The sequence below is a fragment of the Eretmochelys imbricata genome, chromosome 8 (assembly GCF_965152235.1).
Source record: "Eretmochelys imbricata isolate rEreImb1 chromosome 8, rEreImb1.hap1, whole genome shotgun sequence".
In the NCBI taxonomy this organism is placed as follows: domain Eukaryota; kingdom Metazoa; phylum Chordata; order Testudines; family Cheloniidae; genus Eretmochelys; species Eretmochelys imbricata.
This window is the reverse complement of record NC_135579.1, coordinates 52,520,354-52,543,035: the sequence shown is the minus strand read 5'-3', so window position 1 is coordinate 52,543,035 and position 22,682 is coordinate 52,520,354. Positions and strand designations below refer to the sequence as shown.

The window sequence follows — 22,682 nt, the reverse complement described above, 5'->3', positions numbered from 1 at the left end:
TCTGCAAGGTGGCAGAGTAGACACTGCATCATTCTTCCCCCAATATTGAAAAAAAACAACTGCAATTATAGATGCCTTCTCAATTAAAAGCAGGTAACAACTTCTTGTTTTCAGCCTGAATGTAAACTGTCTGGGTGAGGTGAAAAGGACAGCTGACAAGGTTAAAAATCTCAGACAAACGTGTTTACAACTCAGAATAAGTATGTCCTATTCAGAGAGTCCCTAGTAAGAAATGCAAGAACAGCAGTTAAGAGGAAGTTCTCAGCTACATTCCCAATCTACATGAATGTGATGCAGCTTTCTCTCAGCTAGCCAAAGATTATTTTCATGAATTTTATGTAACAGCTCAGATGGTGGGGGGGGTGTCTCTGTAGATAAGGACTTACGTATAATTCAAGGAACTTGGCCAAAGTTGTCAAGTTTAGGTGCCCAAAATTAGGCACCTAAGTCTACATTCAAGTACCTAAATCAAAGTGGACTGATTTTCAGAGGTAACTACATTTGAAAATGCTGGCCTGTAAAAAAAAAGTTGACCACATCTTAAAATTCTATCAGCAGTCTTAGAACAGGTTATAAAACAAATAGGTAAATTTATTTCTAATGGTTACTAAAATAGTTTCTTTAAATTATTTACAAATCATCATTGGTCATTTCCAACTAATATAGTAAGTAACATACAATTTTAAAAAACCACTTGTCCAATGAAGTGTTTATAACATTTAAAACTTTTCTTCATGAGCTGTTCTTACACACACAAAATGGCAACACTTCCATGTCTCTCTGCTGTATAAATACCTCTACACAAAATATTAGTCATCAGTTTCCAGCTCTCAAAGAAGGGCCAAATCCACCACTAGCGTAAGTGGTCACAGCTCCAAGTCTATGGAGTTCTCTTGCACCAGTCATTAATCCAGCCCATTTCACATCGCAAACCAGAGTCTTTTCTGGTAGTCTCAGCATGGGGACTTAGCTGCCCTTTCACCCCCTACAGATAAGTCAAGTCCTTTTTAAGAACTTTTATAGCAAGACAAAGGGAAGTTTGAGTAATGGATGTGTTAGAGTGCCATCAATCTGGCAGCTATTGTAAGAAAATGTATCTTAAATTTGAGCAGTGTCTCCTTCAAATCCAAGAAAGCTGAATGGATCTGGAACAAGAGACACCCAAGATGAGATACTAGGCAGCAGAGAGGCATGAAAGAATGACAATTCTTCTGTGGGAATAGAAATACATACATGATTTTTAATCGGTGGTAAATTTTAGGGATTTTTGGCATGAGGCACTCAAAATATGGTCAATGCCTGCATATCAAGTCTGTTTTTCTTAAAATTTACATAGGAAGCAGCAGGTTTTATGCAGACAAATGGGGAGTCATTTGGGACAAGGCTTACAACAGTAATAAACAAATCCTCTCGATGTAAAAATACTCTTTTCAAATAAAACCTTTGGATCTAGCCAAAATAATCTGTTCAGAATGTACACATCTTAGGCCTTTGAGAAGGGTTTGATGAGGCCTTTTTAGCACACACTGGAACAGCATTTAACATTTCCTCCTTGAGATTTGTAAGTCTTAAAACTTGATGCAGAACAAAGGATTCCTGGGTGCTCTGGGGAGCAGATGCACTAAGGGGTTATTTTGTTAACTGATGTGTTAATGCCCAGAGCAATCACTTGCACCTCATTCATCCCAGCCTCCAAAACTGGAGGGAGGGGAGGAAGGCTCATCTAAACAGAACAAAAACAGCTTTGAGAAGTCTCTCCTGAACCAGATCATCATCATCATCATCATCTATTCAATTCAGCCAGTCTAGGAAACATGAAGAGACAACTTATACCCAAGGCCATGGTCAGCTGGAGAAAGAAAGCCGATGGTTGGATGCATGTAGCCCCACCTCCAATTAATAAAATTAAGCCTCCGAGAATAGAGGGGAATGTTATTCTGGTAGATTGGAAGTAGGCAGAGGAGACTGTGGAATCTGCTAGATCCCATTATCTTGCCATACCCAATGGCAGTACTACTTACTGCTGGAAAAAGTTTCAGCAGAGAGACACTTGTCTACTGCACACAAGAACAGCTTTGCATACAGAGGGATGGCTCTACAATGGGGCAGGACATTTTTACCTACAGAGCACTAGGCCCAATAAGTTACTGAGGAGAGAGCAACCTAAGAGCTGTGCTCCATATGTACGCTCTCCAGTTGTCTAGAGAGAACTCCAGTTCCTTTAAATGCAATCACCCTCCCCGTCCTTGCTCTGCAGAGAGAACACCGTGTGCTGCCTCTGCTCAGCAGTTAAGTTCTGCACTGCCCGGGCACCACAACACTGGTTTCCTATCCTTCCAGGTCTCAGATTTAAGTCATCTGTAAGCAGCCCTCCTTAGGGAGAGCATTTTCAGGCCAAACAGGCAGGACCAGGTGGGATATGCGGCTCCACAGTCCACTCAGCTTATCTGTGTCCATGTGATTATAGGAGCTGGGAGTTTCTGAACTGGTGAATTTGGCCCAGAGAAAATCCCGCACTCTCTCCTCAACATCCAGCAGACTGAGGTTCTTTTCCAGCGACTCTTCATCCAGAAGGACAGTTAGCAGAAGAGTTACATCCTTAAATGCTGCATTTTCATGGTCACAGTACTTGTAGAAGATCAAAGTGGAGCCTGCAGGCAGAGACTCAAATCGATGCACCACAGCTGCTTTTTTACCTTCCTTGAACCCAGAGCTTAGCTCATGATCTACTTCCAGCTTGACATCGTCACTATCCAGCATGGCTTTTGCAGCCCCATCAATCTTGATTGTGGCAGCACTCAGGGAGGAGGAATAAGCTTCAGCAATCTGGTTACTTAAGCACTTCAGAGATTTTTCAGCTTCTTGAGCAGCTGTGAGCAGTAAGATGGCAGGCTGTGAGTGAGGATGGGTGGTATTGAGTCGTTTTATAAGGAACATTTGGATTCTCTCCCACAGTCTTGGATCCTGATTTGGATAGACATTCTTAAGTTTCTTTATCTGGGTCGCAAATGCTTGCACAACTTTGATTTCTTCCCTTGGCAAAGTCTTGGAGGATTGATTCTTCCAAACATGCCATATAACAGTAATGGAAGCTACTGCTAATACCAAAATGCACATCCTAAAACATCCTGCACTGGACTGTCCAACAGGCTCTGCACAAAAGAGAATGTTAAAAATAAGCAAATGCTTTCATCATTCAATGGGGAATCAATTAGTATGGATGAGTGAATAGTGACATTTCAAAAGACCCATTTTCCTATCCCATAAACAACTGAACACCACAAGGTAATGGACACACCCTGGAGTGAGAAAGAAGGACTTAACTTCCTTAGAGGAAAAACTGCAGGATAATGCAAGACATCGGGGACATTTTTCAAAAGCACCTAAACAACATAAACACACAGGGCACAGTTTGAAAATGGGACTTAAACATTTTTGAAAATTTTGCTCACTCATATTCTAACCATAATTTAGTCTTCGATTAGATATAATTAAAAAACACATTAAAACGTATCTTAAAGAGGCAGGTCAAACCTGGCCCAACATTTAAGTTTTGTAAGAATAATCTCCTACAAAATCTGAAGGCAACAGAAAGGAAAAAAGTAAAGCCACAGAAACCAATCTCAATGGAATTTTTAGACAAAATGAACATTCTTCATCACTGTTTGTAACTCAGACATTACTGCATTGTGCTAGTGTTGGGGTTCTCAAACTAGGAGTCACAAGGTTATTATGTGGGGGTTGTGAGTACATGCCTCCCAGCTAGCTACCAAGTCTGCTGTGAAAAGTGATATTAAACATACAAATATCACTTTAGAATGGTGTTAATATTAAAAAAAATGTTTTTAATTTTGTAAGGGGGGGGTGTCACTCAGATGCTTTCACGCTCTGAGAAAGGGATCACCAATACAAAAAGTCACTGCGCTAGTGCATAAGAACCCAGAAGTTAAATGGCCTCATCTGTTCATTCAGAGAACAAGAAGTAAAAGCAGGGGATGACGAGGACACAGGAAACTGCATCTTACCATTGAAATGCATGCAATCAGACATTTGAAGATGGGTTACAAGTTTGTTTTTTAAATGTTGTTAATTTAACAAAGTGACTGAACTATTAACCAGGGTTATTGTCAACATGAAAAAAGCTTATATCATGTTTTTAAAAATCTTATCCTCCCCCTCCTGTCCTACAGGATCTGATCCTGTTTCCAAAGAAGTCACTAATAAACCTCCCATTGATTTCTTTGGAAGCAGGATCAGACCCATAGCAAGGAGATGCATTTCTTGGATCCTAAATACTTCAGAAAACAGGATGACAAAAGTTTTCTGTAGATTACTACAATTGAATTTGAAGCATCTAATTTAAAAAAAAAAAAAAACAATGGAACACAGAACTATCACTATGCGTGCCCCAAATTTAATCTCATGTAGATGCCAGAGTCTATTAAAGGAGTAGTGGGCAGACCAGTTGGAAATCTGAGAAATTAGACAAGAAGCCTCGAGTCATCGTTCCCTCAGTGCTGAAAATATGTCTCCTGATAAGCAGGATCTGTAATGCAGGTCTGTTCTAGTAGGACCCACTATACAGCACCAAGTTAAAGGAGCTTGAATACAAGGATGGGCACAAAAATGGTTAAATGCTATACATACATTAAACCAGAGACGGGCAAACTATGGCCTGCGGGACCGTCCTGGCCAGCCCTTGAACTCCCGGCCGGGGAGGTTAGCCCCTGGCCCCTTCCCTACTGTCCCCCTCCCCCATAGCCTCAGCTCGCCACGCCGCCAGCGCTCTGGCCTGTCGCTCCTGCCAGGTGGCGTGGCTGGCTCCGGCTGGGCGGCGAGCTCCTGTTGCTCTGAGCAGTATGGTGGGTGGATGGGGTGAGGAAGAGGAGTCATGGTACAGAGAGTGGTTGGATGGGACAGAGGTTCTGGAGGGGTGGTCAGGGGATGGGGGAGGGGGGTTGGATAGGCCTGGGAGTCCCAGGGGACCTGTCAGGGGTGTGGTTAGGGGTCGGGGCAGTCAGGGGACAGGGGCTTTCAGGAGTCAAGGAGTGGGGAGGGTTGGGTGGGTCGGGGTTCTGAGAGGGGCAGGGACACATAGGGAGTGGGTGCCAGCCTTTTTGAGGAGGCACAGCCCTCCCTACCTGGCCCTCCATACAGTTTCACAACCCTGATGTGGCCCTCAAGCCAAAAAAGTTCGCTCACCCCTGCATTAAACAGATCTGAAAGCAGGAATCTTACTTTTGGCTGCAGGCTGTGAATGCTTCAGCGTATTGGGTTGAACTTGAGATTCAGCTTCACCTGTTGGAGTGATGGGAGGGAAGGGGAGTTAAGATGACAGAATCCTGATCCATTTATCCAGTTATCAATGGAAGGGATGAGAAACATGAAAACTGATTTTAGCTCTAAATTCAGTCTAGCTCAGGGATCGGCAACTGTTGGCACGCAGCCCATCAGGGAAATCCACTGACAGGCCAAGACAATTTGTTTACCTACAACATCTGCAGGTTTGGAGGATCACAGCTCCTACTGGCTGCGGTTCACCGTTCCAGGCCAATGGTGGCCGCGGGAAGCAGCGGCCAGCACATATCTCAGCCCACGCCACTTCCCACAGCCCCCATTGGGCTGGAACAGAGAACTACAGCCAGTCGGAGCTGCGATTGGCCAAACCTGCGGACACTGCAGGTAAACAAACCATCCCAGCCTGCCAGCGGATTTCCCTAATGGGCTGCATGCCAAAGGTTGCCGATCCCTGATCTAGCTTCTGCTTTTTGTAGATGATTCTACAGTAAAACAGGCAGAAAGGTTAAACAACCTTACCTCATTGACAGCACTGCTTAGCCAGCATTGTCTCACTAACAGAAGTGAGAAAGGGACTATGAACTCAGCAGTCCTTAGCTGCTACTGTAACAAATAATCACTTGGAAAGGATTTCATTTCAGGTTTGCATCAAAAAGAGTTCAAAGCCAGCCCTGCCCAGTTCCCAGAGACAAATACAGTGGCATGTTCACAACTGTTTCAGGCCAGCAAACTGATCTCTTTCAACTGGCAGACCAGCTTCAGTTTCCCATCCACACTCTTCCCAGGTCCCCTTTTTCACAAAAGCACGAATAACCAAACATGCTTATGGAGAGCTAACAAACTCCTCAAACGCTGAACCACCAAAAGAAAATCACAATCAATCTATACATAGGTAAACGAGAGGCAGTTTTATCCACATACTTGATCTCCTGAATGTCATCTTCTGGTTAAACACTGGTTGTTTTTGTACAACTGTTGGGGTATCTGGAACATAGTAACAGAAGAAACATATGCATATTTTAAAGCAATACTTTGACTGTATTAGACTGAAGAAACAGAAAAGTAGTTTTGTCAAGCACAATCTCAGGCCTCAAAGTTACTTCTGCCCACCAACCTGCTGCATAACATCATCAGAAAACTGGACCAGAATAGTGCTTTATAACTCAAAATGCAAGCTTTTATATGAAAGTGGGGCTTTGGAGTATTCATGTAAAAAAATATGAGAAGGTAAAAGATAATAAAAAATTACTCCTGAAAAGAACAGTGTCAACTGCATTCCATCAACATGTATGAATGTGCACACCGTACAGTTATCAGTTGTTATGGTTTCAGTAAGGGTACATGTTATGTTTACTCACATGGTACAAAACCACCTACATTTATGGTTCCTTGAGTCAAATAAATCCTGTGTAATCACAGCAATTGCCTCAAAGATGAAAGATCTCATATATAGATGCATAGTGACAGATGGGGGGGGGGGGGGGGGAAGGAGAGAGAGAGAGCGCGCGTGTGTGCGCACGCGTAGAGGATGCTAGCAGAAACACGCAGGCAGAATCTGAGCAAGGAAGATGAATGGCTAATGGAAAGGTACCCCAGAATCCCAGGAGATAACCTAAAACAATTGACCCCGATCAGAGGTTTATGAGAAGGAAAACTCAGAAGTGAACACACGGGACACGAATGCTTTGTATCATGTCTAATACTTCAACACAGTGTTTGCTCAGCTGCAGCCACACTTGCCTGTCACATTGGGCAGTGTCCTCATTGGTGGCTGCTCATTGTTTGAAATTCAGAATAGGATTACATTCAAATCACAGAAGTCAGCACAATAAAATGAACAGAGATCATAAATTTAACAGACACTGACCAATTTGGAGACAAATCAATCACGGACATAGTACTTCCAAACTGCTACTCAAAGGGCAGCTTGGCATTTGGGATGAAAAGGGAGATTTAAAACAGTCACTCCCTTCTCATGCAGCCTGTCCCAACCTACATGCTTAGCTGCCTTTATTTCCTAGTCTTTGTATTCAGTCACTGGATTTCTAAGCAGAGGATGGAATGCTGTAACTAAAGTGAAATTAATTCTCATGAGAGGTACCACCAGATGAATGCCTTTTGGAACCAAAACCACTTAATACAAAGGGCAGCCATCTCACCACACACCTGAAGACTGAGGGGTCATGCCTATGGGCAAGGGTGCTAAAGCATATCAATTGTGTAGGTGTTATACACCGCCTCCTTGAAACTGAACGAAGGCCAGCACAGCTCTGCTTTTGCATGCACCTCCTCTCTCGTCTCCCAAGTCCAGTTCATCTCCATGCTTTGTCAGGTTGGTGCACCTGGCCGCTCCCCAGGTCTTCTCCAATAAGCAATCATATAGCAAGTTGATTCAATTTTGACCAAACTGGATTTGAACCATACCCTATTACCAGTCCTCAATCACCCAGTCCTCCACCAGTGTATCTATTCAGACGCTTTTAGTATCAGTTGTAGGAACTGCAAATCAATTTACCTTAAATCACGTCTTCAAGGGGCCCTCAACTTTAAAAAACCTATTTCTGTCTAAAAAGTCTTTTCGTACTGTTACAAGTCACATCTAAGATGTCTATAAGAGAGTAGAGGAAAAAATTCTCTTCCATCACTTTATTTGATAGCACTTGGTATAGTCACTTTCCATTGCTGGAGTCATTGGGAGGTGTCAGTAATTCAGCTCTTCTGGAAAAAAAATAAGGCCACCTAATTAAGTGGCTACAGTCCCACTCCTGGAAACACACATATGAGTAAAATTACTCACATGAGTCTCATCAAGCATGTATCTTAAGTGTTTGCAGGCCGGGGCCCTATATGTGCACTTAAATCTAGGATTTCACTTTTGAGTATTTTGGCCTAAGACAGTGTAGTGAGTATTACCAAAAAAAAAAATCCACAAAAATTGTCAAGGAGCTTTTTTCAACTGATTAGGTTTCAAATTAACAGTGCTCCTTTAATAAAATTAGGAGAATTTCAACTTTATTATATTTAAACTAAAATGACTTATAGTAGATTTCTCATGTTTAAACAAGATTTAAGTAGTCTAGAAAACGAATCTTTGCTCTATGTTGTGTCACATGTTTGTTACTTTTCAGCAAGATGACAGCCTCCAGCAAGAGATGGCAAACGTCCATCATCAGAACCCAGGACACCACAGACCAGGGCACACCAACTCAAAGTGGCTCCAGACCCAGCCAGAACAACAGATGCAAAACTTAGAGACATATCTCCAGTAATACAATGATCATCATCACCACCCCCTGCAGGCCCCCCCACCCCTACCCCACATACCACCCTTCAAGAGCCATGGGTCCTACTCATCTAGTGCACTAAATGTCCCAACAATTATGTGGCAGAACCAATCATTAAGCTCTCAAATGAACTCACACAAGACAAACACCAGATCACCTGTTGGCAAACACTTTTCACAAAGCGATCACTCTATATCTGACCTATCAGTCCTCATCCTTAAAGGAAATCTGCACAACACTTTCAAAAGATAAGCCTGGGAGCTTAAATTCATAACTTTGCTAGATACTAAAAATCATGGTCTTAATAAAGAGACACTAATGTATGTCTTATTACAACAATCTGTAACCCACTAACCCCCTTTTAGTCCTATGACATCAGGGGTGTTAATAGGCCACTTCACCTTGAATGCTCCCTTACAATATATCATAAGTAGTTAGCATAAACTCTGTTCAATCTTTCATTTAGTTGTGACACTCTTCGTACCTTTCCCACAGCTGAAGAGCTCTATATACCTTGAAAACTTCGCTCTCTCACACCAAGAATTTGGTCCAATAAAAGATGTTACCTCACCCACTTGGTCTCAACTGTACAAATATTATTGCATATATATCACAGAATGGTTCTCTCTGCCCAAATTTTCAGAATGCTACATTGAACTACAAAAGCGTACTGCCATATATACAGGACTGTACTGTAATGATATCTTGTTATGTTTTACTTTGTCTGGCCCAAAGTTCACAAAGTTTAAAAACTGAACTGATAATCATTGGAGACAAACCCTTTGACAGGAGGAGGGATGGCTGCAAAACATCACTTCCATTACCTCTTGGCGGTTGAGACGCAGTCTTATAATTTTCCCCATCATTTTCAGATTCATTGTCACTGTAGCTATCAGCATCCTCTTCATCTTCCTCCTCCTCCTCCTCATCTGCAAAGACAACAGGTTATATAAAGATTAAGAACCGCTTGCCACACAACTCAAAGGCTATTATATATAGCTACAGCATGACATTTTACAGAATAAAAGGACAGGTCCTTGTCTCAAGAAGTTTATGGCCTACACTAACCATGGGACATCAAAAGATGAAGGCTACAACAGGAAAGGTTGTAAGATAAACTACTGGATGCACGTATCTTGTTTAGTTGCTGTTTTGCCAACTTGTGTAACTGTTTGGGAACTACAGTTCTCCCTTGGGTAATGTTAATAGTTGGAGGAGCAAAGTCCAGCAAGATGGCAGGCCAACCAAGAGAATCAAGCTAGGAGGAGGATTTGAAAGAGTGAGGTACCACTATGTGGTGCACAGAGTCAGAGGGATATTTCAAGCGTTCAACAGGGGTGTGGCATGATACATAGCACAGAGCTGACTGTGAGAGGAAATCAAGAGAGTGACTAGATGCACTGGGCTGACAAAGCATGGGACAAGAACACTGAAGAGGTCGTGAATGGAAGAGCAGAGCCGTACAGCACCTCGAAGGTGAAAGGTGACCAATTCAGACTGGCCTCTCAAGACTACAAAAATACATACAGGTGTGAAGAGGTGTCTTTGTTAAAGAAATAGCCCCTTCCCACCTTATGTAATACCAGTCCTCTCAGCATTCCTTCATAAAAATATCATTGCCTATTCTGCAGTTCCTGCCATCTAAAACAGTTCTTTTATATTACTCCTTTTCATTTCAAATCTTAGTTGACTAATTTCTCATATGTATGAGATAATTACAGTTTCACACTCACCCCCTAGTTATATTTAAATCTAAGTTTGTATTAAAGATACAATATTATTTTGTAAGGTATTGTATTGCTGAAGTCATGGGCTTTCCAATTCAGGAGCCACAGTCTAAACAAACCTGAGAGCTCTAAGTGAACAGAGTTAGATAGGAACCACCAGACTGGATCAGACCAGAGGTCCATTGAGTCCATTATTACGTTTCTGACAGTGGCCAGCACTAGATGCTTCAGAGGTAAGGGTAAGAACCCCACAACTGGCAGATGTGAAGTAATGTGACCCCAACATTCAGTCTCTTCTTGATCTCTAGTAGTTAGAGATTGGCTTAAGCCCTGAAGCATAAAATTTAATATTCCTTCCAAAAATACAAAATTATTTTCTTTTGATAAATGTGTGGTTTTTTTTTTAAATCTCAGTCCACAAGTGGGAATCTCATATTGAAACACAAGGTTGTAAAAAGTCAAGGACCAACACACAGTAGGGGAAAATGGTGCCGGTAGAGGCAAGAAGCCTCTTGATGCTACTATGGCCCATGACTGGAGACCCCCCCAAGACAACTCTGATTTCTGCAGTAGTAATATCTATGCTACACTAGACTTTTCTGCAGTTACAGATCCCCATCACCGCCAAAGGAGGGGGATTAGTTTAGAACTTACATAGAAAGGGGCATAGCAACTATTAGCAAAAGTTTTCTACTCTTTAAGTGAGCCACAGTTACCACTGTATTCACAACAGACCCATTAGGCCAGATATTTTTACATGGCTGATAGCTACAGAAGCTGTTCATAGTCATTTGCTCTCAAACTGTGCTCAAGATCTCAGTTTTGCCTTCCCACATTCAATTTTCAATATTCACCTCTAAAAATGTACTGGGGCTTCTTCCAAACCCATATTTGCAATTAATACTTAAAAACTCCCCTATATAATGCTTACAGTGGGCACCAAGGCCAGTTTAGGGAAGACTGCTATCCTATGCCCTAATAGCATATAAGAAACTGCTGCAGTTTCCATGGTATGCATCCGATGAAGTGAGCTGTAGCTCACGAAAGCTCATGCTCAAATAAATTGGTTAGTCTCTAAGGTGCCACAAGTACTCCTTTTCTTTTTGCGAATACAGACTAACACGGCTGTTACTCTGAAACCTGTCATATAAGAAATATGTACAGCTTTCAAACTTCTCAAAAACCAATAAAAGCTCAGACATGGCTTGCTACAGGGCTTTACTTTTATTGAATTTTTAGGATTCCAAGAGATTTAACTACTGAAAAACTGCTTCTGTGGCAACAGTGTCAGTCAGTGATTCAATAGCAGTCTGTTTGCCTATTAAATAGGCATTTATATGCTTCACTCTAAATTGTTTGTCTGATAGATTAGGATTTACTCTAGAAAGCGAGCAAGTGGAGAAAATTTTTGTAGTATCTAAACATCCAGGTTCTAAACATCCTGTTTAAATGTAATAGGAGTTTCCTATCTACAAAATGAATGTATCGGTGCAAAATAAAAGTTAGAAGTAAATTAGTTCTATTAATTGACTATCTTTTTGAAGTAATAAAATATGACTTTTACAAAACATAAATTGTGTGGCTATTTGTAAGGTGATTATTACAGTAGAACCTCAGTTATGGACACCTTGGAAACAGAGGTTGTCCATAACTCTGACATGTTTGTAACTCCAAACAAAGTGCAGTTTGGGCTCCAGTTCCAGCAGCTGACATTCCAGGACAGGCTCCAGCAGCAACTGAACTCCCTCCTCAGCACCAGCAACTTCCTCGCAAGCAGCTTCTTTCCCTGGGTTGGACTAAATTTGCAAGCTTGTCCCCCTCCCAGCTGAGTGTGTGCGCGCACGTAAGTAAACAGCACATCCCCTTCCGGTCAGGGAAGTAGCAGCGCAGACCCCAGCACTGCTCCTGCTCTGTTGTCTCCGTCTGCCTTGGGCTGCCAGCCACAGCATCTTCACCTCCTAGCTGTAAGTGGCTGCCCCGTGCATGGGGTGGGATGGGGAGAGGAAGCCAAAGACGTGCCTACCTTTAAGATGCAATAGAGGCACAGTACAGTATTTCTTTTTTGGGAGGAGAAGGGGGGTCTCTACTGCTGCCTGATTGGTTACTTCCAGTTTCACATGGAGTCTGGTTGACTGGTCAGTCCATAACTCCGGTGTTCGTATCTTTCAGGTTCTACCGCAATAAGTAATTAATAAACTGCTGCCACATCACTTAAAGCATCCAGAACCACAGTGCAATGGAAAATATACTGTAGGAACAGTCCTAACCTGGGAGATGGGATAATCAGTTTTTTCCATCACCAGTTTTCAAGATTTTAGAACATCAAGGTCATGGATTGATTGTAAGACCTTCCCACAAATCTAGGGAAGATGGGTTTTCAAAACTGTTGCAATGTGCTATCAGAAAAGCAAATAGTCAAGGAACTCAAGACAAACCCTTACTTTAAAAAAATATTAAAAAGAAAAAGAAACACCCACCCCACAGAGTGCATGTACCACACTCAACTTGATCAGAAAACAAGACTAGTCAGTTTCACTTTTACTTAGTTTCACTTCCGGGCTCTCATGCAATAGCACAATTGCATCTGGGTTTTGTGAGGGTGCCAGATGTCCAACACTCTTGGGGAATATTTCACCACCAAAAGCATAACACTGTTTTTGCTGAAGTGTTTTTAAGTTTTCACAAAGACACTTCTTTATGCCATGGGCTGGTCTATACACAGTTTAAAGTACCAACTTACCTATATCCATTTAAAACCTGATCTTTAGGATTGGTGCAATGCCACACTGTGGACACAGTTATATGGGTATAAAGCTGCTTATATCAGTATAGCTTATTTCCATAACAGAGCGTGTAGACAAGCCCTTCGATTTGTAAAGCTTTTCTTTCATGAAAAACCTACATTTGGGACCTTAACTACTTGTCAATTCATCTTTAACATTCTTAGGCTACCCAGACACTCATGTACTCCCAATAGTTTACACAACATACATGCAGGTCTCTCTTTAGATGGAAGCAAAGAGAACAGAAAGTAAGTGATACTTATTCTAGGAACAGCTCACACCAATTTTTGCGCTAAATTTAAAATCTATTTGTCCAGTTTTAAAAATACTCTCCAGTTATCAAACAGTAAGAAGAACATAATGAAACAGTGGGAAATAGTTTTATTTCACATAAGATTAAAATACACTGCTACAGCACATAAAATCTCCAAATATGAAATCAGATGTCTATGTTGTTCAATAGAACAGTTATTTAAGTCACTACTACTACTAGAAGCGAAAATATAGCTATTAATTCCCTTACAGACTTCAGCAGTTCCAAAGAGTTTTAACCTGGTTGTAATAATTTACTACAGACAGAAGTCGGAGAGAATTCCTGTGTTTCTCAAAGAGCAACTTTCAAATGTTCATCTGTATGTGTTAGGCCCTATAACACTAACGGTTAATGGGGAGTCTCCTTTAACTCAGGTAACAGTGGTCTATCATCTTGGAGAAACTGGGCTGTGATGGGGATAAAATTATGCAAACAAATCTCTGAAATAATAGCAAAAGAGTACAGCTGAAAAGGGCTGTCTATGAAAGCCACAGCTTGTTTTCTTTTTACAAGGTACAGTGTCAAGTTCCTTTTAAGAAACAAACCTTTGTTTCACAAACCCATCCTTAAAGAAATCTGCAGAATTAAGCAGAGTTATTTGTCAACTAGAGGGTTTTTTCATAAGCTCTGTATTACAGGAACAAAAGTCACAGGAAAGAGGAAGATGCATACATCTGCAATTTCACTTCCCTCGTGAAACTAAATACTGAGGTATAAATCTTGCCTAATATCACCAGCTAGTAATGCAAACTGCCTGTCTGGGGAGGAAAAAGTTATCATGTAAGCAGGTAGCATCTTTAACCTGCTCTTAGAACAGCAAACTCTCACCCTGCCTGGAGTCTGGCTTTATCAAAAAGGGAAACAAATTCCAGCCTGAGCCTTTTCCTCAGGCTTGGCTGTTCCTAGGTTCTTCCCTATGGCCCCTACTGTCCCAGGATCCTTCTGCCTAGAGTATCACTCCCACCTTCCCTATAGGAATGGAGAAGTTAACAAGCCACACCTAACACAAGACTACTGTAATCAGCAGCTTTAGACAGGGCCTACCACCTGCCTACATGGTGGGTCTTCAGAACATCCCTGTTTTGGTGACTGATCTTATTTGACACACCCAACAGTAGGTAACACGCCAGCAAATCAGAAACTAATGTTTTAGAGTATTTTCTGATAGCCAAAGTATATAAGACTGTTCTTTAAACTCTTCAGAATCCAGTTTTTAAAACTGGTACTGAGCTCAGCCATTCCTACAGTATCAAAATCCACTATGCAAAGTGATTCAATCTGCAAAATTATTCACTGTATAAGACACAATATACAATAGGGAGTGTGGTTATCGTGATAACTGTAAACACAAGGCACAAGCCAAATAACGAATATTTTCAGCATCCAAAACATGCCTTTAGTGTAAAAATCACTTATAAAATGGAAGGTTTGGTTTTAAAAAAAAAAAAAAAATCAAGAGCACTGACATTTATAACCTTCTTAATCTTTGTTCATTTACATAAATTTTAAATATATAGCTTAAAAAAAATACACACACACCTGTGGCCAGATCTACACTAAAAAGTTAGGTTGACCCATCTACATCACTCCTGGGTGTGAAAAATCCACATCCCTGAATGATATAGGTAAGCTGACCTAACCCTCATTGTAGGCAGCACAAGGTCTAGAGAAGACTTTTTCCATCCACATTACTACTGTCTCTCGGGGAGGTGGATTAACTACAGCAATGGGAGAACCCCTCCGGTCGCTGTAGTAAGCGTCATTGCAGCAGCTGTGCCACATGCAACTTAAAGTTTTTGCATTGGGATACTGTTTTTTAAATTTCAGTTCTATTTATGGCGGTGTCATAGCAAATGGAATTCTGAGTAAACTGAAATCCTTTCGAAATAAAAATCCACCCAATCAGCTTCCAGTGTCATGCAGTTAGACCTCAACCTTACTGTATTGGAGAGGGGGAGGAAAACAAAAAAAGTCACTTAATAGCACGTTGTCAGAGGTCTCTACTTGGAACACTCAACTTCTCGGCATTTCTCAAGCTGCAGTGGCAACGTTCTGTTCTGTATGTGCTCTCACTCCCTTTCTCAATCTGGGCATTACAGTCATAACAAGCTTCAGAGTAACAGCCGTGTTAGTCTGTATTCACAAAAAGAAAAGGAGTACTTGTGGCACCTTAGAGACTAACCAATTTATTTGACCATAAGCTTTCGTGAGCTACAGCTCACTTCATAGAGACAACCGTATAATAGCAAGCAAACCAGAATATTTAAAGTGGAAAAAAAGTCACTTGAACCAACCTGACTCATTCCTTTTGAAATCTCTTTTTGCACTGGAGAGCTTATATTCTGTAAGGCAAAACACCACAAGAACGATTAACAACAACAAAAAGGAAGGAAATGCAGCAGTCATGTTCGTGCTGTGGTTATCTGATGCAGTGACAGATACATTTCTCAGGACGCTGCAAAGACTGCACTCTTACAGACCTAGCTCCCCTCCCAAACTCCAGAGTTTGGCAAATTTAAACTTCGTTATGTCCTTTGTATTTTTGTTTTTAAAAAAAAAATGGGATGTGCCAAATTACACCTAACCATTAGACTATCAAGTCTGGTAACCCGCATCTGGCAGTGGTCTATGCTTGATGCTTTGGAGAAGGTACTGCCAAATCCCAACAATGCATTTTGTGAAATGCAATGCTATACATTGGATGGGCTGGGTGGGATCCCTTCCCGACCCTTCTGAGAGAGTCAATTTATATCTTGAAACATGAGATCTTACTACCCTTCTCTTAGCTTGCATAACTACAGATACTATTGGTCATAGCATGTACTCAGTGTTTTTACAAAAAAAAAAAAAATCACACAATGTTATCTGACTCAATTACTATATGTTGCAATATCCCAGCCAACTATTACTACAACTCATGCACTGTAAAACAATATATGCTTGTATAGCGCCTTCCATCTGATGATCTCAAAGGCTTTACATACATACATTAGTCCTCACAAACTCCTGTGAGATAGAAGAGTACCATCCCCATTTTACAGAGAAAAAAGCAAGGTGCAGAGAGATTAAGTGATTTGCCCAAGATTATACAGCAAGTCAACAGCAAAGTCAGAAATAGAACTGAGGCCCCCTAATTCCCACTCCCTGCTGCGATCACTGAACTATGCTCCCACAAGTCCTGTGCATGTTTCACTAACATTATACCCCAACTAGCGAAAACCCATCCTTTAGGTTTACAAGAAACATTTACCTGTCTGTCGACTCTCTCTTATTCTTGGTCGAAGTAAAGACGATACATCTGCTATGCCAACTGCACTTTCACTCCCTAAAACAAGGGAGAGGAATACATTAAGAGCGTAACTTTTTTAAAAACTGGGTTCTGATGGGTTTATAGAACAGTTTGATGCACTTCCACTAACCAGAGAAAACACTCTGTAAATATGCTAGTTTCTGATTGGCTGGACTGTTTACTCTTATCAGACTATTGGGTATGGCAAATAAGATCAGGGAGTCACCAAAGCAGCCACTCCTCCATCACCAGTACTTGAACCCTCCACTCCATCTCTTCAAGAACATGGTCTTCTTAAGTCCGCATCTCCAGTTTGGCAATTTTCCTGAGGTATGTGGGGTCTGTGCAGGACAAGTAGCTGCTAGTGTATCCAGGATATGGGCAGCAAAGGGGATGCGGGGACAGGGACAGGATTGTGAGAACTAGACAGAGACAAATAAGGGGACTGGGGCAGAAGGGTCTATTACCACTAGAGAACATCACCCCGGGAGGCTGGAATTGATCCCAGGATCCTCAAGTCTCAGCATTCCTCTGTCATGTGGCAAATAGCTGCAAAACCCACTGACAAAGTGAGTCTCTCATCACCCTCTAATAGCTGGTCCACACAGAAGATTGCAATCTACTACTGCAAGCAGTCACTGAGTTAGCTCAAGTGGTATTGGCCAGTGCTCTGGATCTGAAGGTCAAAAATTGCACTTGCCTAAGGTGCAAGACAGGCAGAATTCACTCCTGAATGAGTGACAGTGTTAGATTTTATGACAGGGACTGAGACAGTACATGCTTTGAAGTCCTTCATTACCACTCTAAATGAAGCAATGTTTGATCCTGCCCCAAAATCTGGCCCTAGATCAAACCTAAAGAATCAATGATCACAATGATCAGGCTCCACGAAACTTCCCCATAAGCCACCGAAGAGCTAAAGAGGAAGTGAAGTTCCTCACCCAACCCTCCCCCAAAACCCCAATCCTGAGAGAGGTTAAAGCAATCAAAGAGGCTCAGAGATCAATAAAAGCGAGGTAACAAGTCCTAAAAAAATTGTTTAGTAATACCATCCTTCTAATCCCTAACCATATGGAATAATTGAACAACAGTGGATTAGGAAACCAATCACTTTATGAACAACAAATAAATACTGTTTTCTTTGGCCTAGCACAATCCTACATACAAATGTTTGATTTTGATGTACCTAAATTATGTGCTGAGACCCAAGGGGCCTCAATATAATAAATAATTGTTTGTAATATTCTATTTTTATGAATCCTAAATTAATGGAGACTATACAAAAAAAACAGACTCCTAATTTCCTTGCAAAGGGCTTTGGCCACCTTTTTCACAGTAATTATCCTGTTAAGGTGTATTTGAAAGGATACAACAGTGCCTTTACTGTGTAATGGCAATTTAAAATCTAGTTAGTGCCTACCTTAAGGATGTGAAAGAAGACACATAATACTACAGAGTGAAGTCTAGTATTTCTCTGCAGATAAGTAAATTATTGAAACTGGGTATTCTAGATATTTTGAGGAACTAATTTATTGTTAGCAATTCATAAGATCTGGAAGGAGAAGACTTCCTCTAACTGACAAAGGAAAGGAAAGAAAGCCCACTGTTACCTTCTGTCAAGTGTGTCTGACTGTTGTAATTTTTGTTGGCCCTTTGTCTTCTGGTTCTATATGCGGATGCTTCATCTTCAAAACATTCATAGAAAAGAAAAAAACCAAGTACTTTAGAAACAAACAGGTAAGTTAGTGTGCACCTATCTATAGAAATAAAAATCTCTGAATCAGTCTGGAAATTAAATTTTTATTCAGTTTATAAGAGCACTGAGATTAAACTAGTAAAATCACTCATATAATCACATAAGAGACGCAAGTTGTGTATAACAGAATATTCATCAAATATTTAAATACACAGGTTTTACAATTCAGCTTAAGCCTTCCTGCTTAATTTTAAGAGTTTAAAAATAGGAAAGGAAATAGGTCCCAGCAGGTAATAGGCATGGAAGTAAAAATATAAAAATAAAGATACCCACTCAAGACAGCCTGGGTCAAATCAAGCCAGGTCGCCCTAGATCTGTGACCTGGTACTTTATTCTAGTGGCTGTCATCTTGTATTCCAGAAACTGGGGATGTAAAAAGTTACCCAGTTAACTGGTAAGAACTAGTCTTACTTGCTAACCAACCTTAACCGTTAACCCAGTCACGGCAGCGCCACCCCGTTGGAGCAGCCCCAGCCATGCCAGCTCTTTAATCAGTTAACCGTTTAAACAAAATATTTTAACTGTTTAAACAGTTAACTTTGTAAATGGTACTTACATCCCTACCAGAAACTAAACTGGCTCTTAAAAACAAAAACAAAATAAGGAAGTCTCAACCCCTTATGGTTGCACAGAGAACATTCAAACTGAGCTGACGAGAAACAGATGCAATAAAGCTTGACAAAGTCAGCAGAGAGCCTGAAACAACTATTCAGAGAGGTGTGAAATGCCCCCCTCTCTCATTGCGTTAAGGGATGTGAACAACTTTGCAGAAGAGCAGCTATAAAGTAGCCCCCTCTCATACACAGATCTAGAACTATGTAGAAGCCAAAAGTTTTACCGCACTTTAGATTTACTACATGGCAAATGAGGCAGACCTTCTTACCAGTCAACACTGCTACAAAGTAAAGCTGAATTCCATGTCTTAAATTTACGCTGAAGTAACAGAGCAAAATTTGATCTCTGGTGCAAACGGAATAAGGCAAGAGTGAACTCATTGCAGAGGATCAAAATAACACAGTAAGCTCATATCTACAAGTTACTTAGTTTAAAATATTTGAATAAGTTTTAGTTCCATTGAGGAAGCAAGTGTTGCATCAACAGACATAACAACTGTATAACACACAGCCTGACTTCACTTGTTTCAGTGAGCTATTTAAATATAAATGTCACACACTTTTTGCACAGGGTCCAATTCTGCTACCCTTACTCACTAAGATCAATGCTTAAGTCATATATTACTCAACATGAGTCAGAGTAGCAGAATTAGGCGTTCACAGTGCAGAGTACAACCTGCACAATGAACAAGGCAGGGGCCCACAAATAGAGTATGCAATCATAAAGTACCATATTGTAATAAATATTTACAGGGGCCTGAATTAACGGTGTACAAGTAACTTCAGTTTAGTCATTCCAGTCTTTTGGAGATTCACTTTAAAAAAATACATTAAAGTTGTATAGAAGGTAACACATCAACTATTTAATAAATACAATACAGACTTTCTGGTCCTTTGAAAGAAAACTGATGCTGGATACAAAGTTATGTTGTGGGGAGACAACTAAGAAGAATGTAGTACAATGCACAACTCATGTAGATTCCCTAGAGATTTTTACCATAGACACAAACTGGTGGGAAAACGCTCAGTACAATACTCAAGCTGAATGTCCTCTGTACCACATCTCTTCCCTCCCTGTCTCAGATGCTCAGGCCATTGAAGTTTAACAGCAAACTCTACCCTCCTTAAAATGGCAACCCTGCTGGAAAAACTGACTGTATAAAAGAAACATGTGCAAGCAGGTAAGAGAATGGAATTAAATTGTACCCAAAATAAAGCTGTTACTCTGTTTTCAAAAGCCAGTTGGCCCTACCCTGTTTCTTGGAGCCCAACTGATTAGTTTACTGGCCAGATGTCACTGTCACATTAATGATCTCTAGAGAGCCAGGTTTCCCCGTCTTCCCCGCCTGGGTCTGCCCAGCCTTCCTTATCGCGGGAACCGTTTTAAGGGAAGCGTGTAGATCTCCTGCTGCTAATTCACCTGCCCCTTTGAAGCCGTTTAGCTGCATATGACAGAAGTAAAGTCTGCTGCGTTTCAGCTGTCCCCTCCCGACACTGAGCAGGCAGACCCAGGGAGCAGCTGAGACGCGGGGCACGGAGAAAGGAAACGAAACCCAACCCAGCCCCAGCCGTGCTGCAGCGAAGCGGTGCCTCTCCCCCGGGGAGCCCCGCACGTGGTGGGTCCACCATGCACCCGCACGAGGTGCACCGTGACCCCCACCACGGGGACGGTCCCAGCCGATCCCCAACCGAGATGCTGAGCACGGCAACTCTCACTGAACCCAATGAGAGCTCAGCACCCTGCCACCCCCCGGGCTTAGCCCCACGGAGCCCGACCGGCGACGGGGACGGGGTGAGGCAGAGACCGGGTACGGCCTACCCATTCCCCACACGCCGGTACAGCGTCATGCCCGCGCCCCCCATTACACCACTCCCCCCGCCAGGGCATCCCGCAGCTCTCCGAGGCCCCCGCCCGCGTCCCTTCACCGCGCTCCAGCATGCCCTGAACTAGAGGATACAGCAGGGGCGCGACCCGCGCCCGCCCGCCCCAACGGCGCGGGTCGGCAACTGCTCCTCAGTCACTCACTTTCCGAAGCCTCGGCGTCCCGCCGCCTGGTCTCCGGCCCCGGCTGCCTGGCCCCGGCTCTCTGCCGTGTCTGCATCTCCACCGCTCCCGGGCGCAGCGACTGCCTGGAGCGCAGGTAATAGGCTCCTCTCAGCACTCGCTCCTTCCCCGCTCTTCGACCTTCGTCCTCAGGGAACGCCTCCTCCGCCGGCCGCGTTTCCATCCGGACACGCCCCACCGTCACGCTCCTCCTCGGGCTGAAGCCGCCGCACTGCGGCCCGCTAGGGATAAGCTTCACTTGTCCGCTAACCTCACTTCCTGTCGGCCTGGTCGAGGGCCGGAAGTTTATGGGGTGTCTCGTTCCAGCAGGGGCGCCATTTTGAGGGGCGTTTCTCTTGGTGGGCTTTGCTGGAGCTGCCTCTCCCTTGATTGGGAGGAAGTCACGCGGCGTGACGCAGCAGCAGCAGCCCCGCCGAACGCTCCGGCGGGCCTGGCGCTCTCAGCGCCGGTTTTCCTCCATCTCGGCTCCAGCTGCGGAGCAACCTGCCCCCCCCATTCCAGAAGCCGTTCCAGCAGCAGCCCTGCCCAACAGTCAAGAGCTGGGTCTGCCGATCCCCTCCCCGCTCCTTCTTCCTCCCCCTCTACTCCTTTTTCTAGCCTTCCTTCCCTCCTGCTCCCTCGTCTCTGTCCTCCCTCCGTCCCCTTTCCCCCAGAGGCGGGGGCTGGCAGTGACACCGTTTGGTCTCTGCATGGCCCCAGTTGAGAGAAATGCGAAAGCTTCACCCACACAAGCACGCCCGAGAAGGCAATGAGAGGGACTGCTAGTTACAGCAAAGAACTGGGAGTCCAGAGTTCTTTTCTTGGTTTTCTTGCCTGAACTTGGAGTGGCTGTTTCGCACACGGTAAAGCTCACTCAATGAGTAATCCCTTGAAGTCAGTGGACCTACACGTGTATAAAGTTATTCCTGCATGTAAGAATTCGCTGGAATAGGGCCTAATAACCCTGTAGTTCAGTTTTGCTCTAAAATAGGACTAATACAATACCTACCTCAGAAGGTTGTCCAAATTGCAATTCACTAATATATGTAAAAGTGCTATGAGATGTTCAGATTAAAGACTAGTCCATCTTTGTGTGGAGTGTTGGTGTAGAGGGCTTCTACATCCATAGTGGCCAGGATGGTGTTTTCAGGAAGGTCACCGATGGATGGTAGTTTCCTTAGGAAGTCAGTGGTGTCTGAAGATCGCTGGGAGTGCTGGTAGCGTAGGGCCTGAGGAGGGAGTCTACATAGCCAGACAATCCTGCTGTGAGGGTGCCAATGCCTGAGATGATGGGGCGTCCAGGATTTCCAGGTTTATGGATCTTGGGTAGCAGATAGAATACCCCGGGTTGGGGTTCCAGGGTTGTGTCTGTGCGGATTTGTTTTTGTGCTTTTTCAGGGAGTTTCTTGAGCAAATGCTGTAGTTTCTTTTGGTAACCCTCAGTGGGATCAGAGGGTAATGGTTTGTAGAAAGTGGTGTTGGAGAGCTGCCGAGCAGCCTCTTGTTCATATTCCAACCTATTCATGATGAAAACAGCACCTCCTTTGTCAGCCTTTTTGATTATGATGTCAGAA

General features: G+C 42.8%; 1 protein-coding gene across 2 annotated transcripts; it reads right to left on the bottom strand.

Moving 5' to 3' along the window:
• Positions 1 to 565: 565 nt before the first annotated feature.
• Positions 566 to 21,307, bottom strand: LOC144269080 (torsin-1A-interacting protein 1-like). Of its 2 annotated transcripts, none has more exons than XM_077824580.1 (8): positions 21,091 to 21,307; positions 18,305 to 18,379; positions 16,656 to 16,730; positions 15,700 to 15,747; positions 9,407 to 9,511; positions 6,220 to 6,282; positions 5,239 to 5,298; positions 566 to 3,152 (listed from the first exon to the last, which is right to left on the bottom strand). In XM_077824580.1, the coding sequence occupies exons 1-8, from the start codon at positions 21,290 to 21,292 to the stop codon at positions 2,350 to 2,352; spliced, it is 1,431 nt and encodes a 476-aa protein (XP_077680706.1). In that variant the 5' UTR covers positions 21,293 to 21,307; the 3' UTR covers positions 566 to 2,349. The 2 variants fall into 2 exon arrangements, with proteins under 2 accessions (XP_077680706.1, XP_077680707.1); XM_077824581.1 differs by lacking the exon at positions 21,091 to 21,307 and adding an exon at positions 20,489 to 20,857.
• Between the last annotated feature and the right edge of the window lie 1,375 nt (positions 21,308 to 22,682).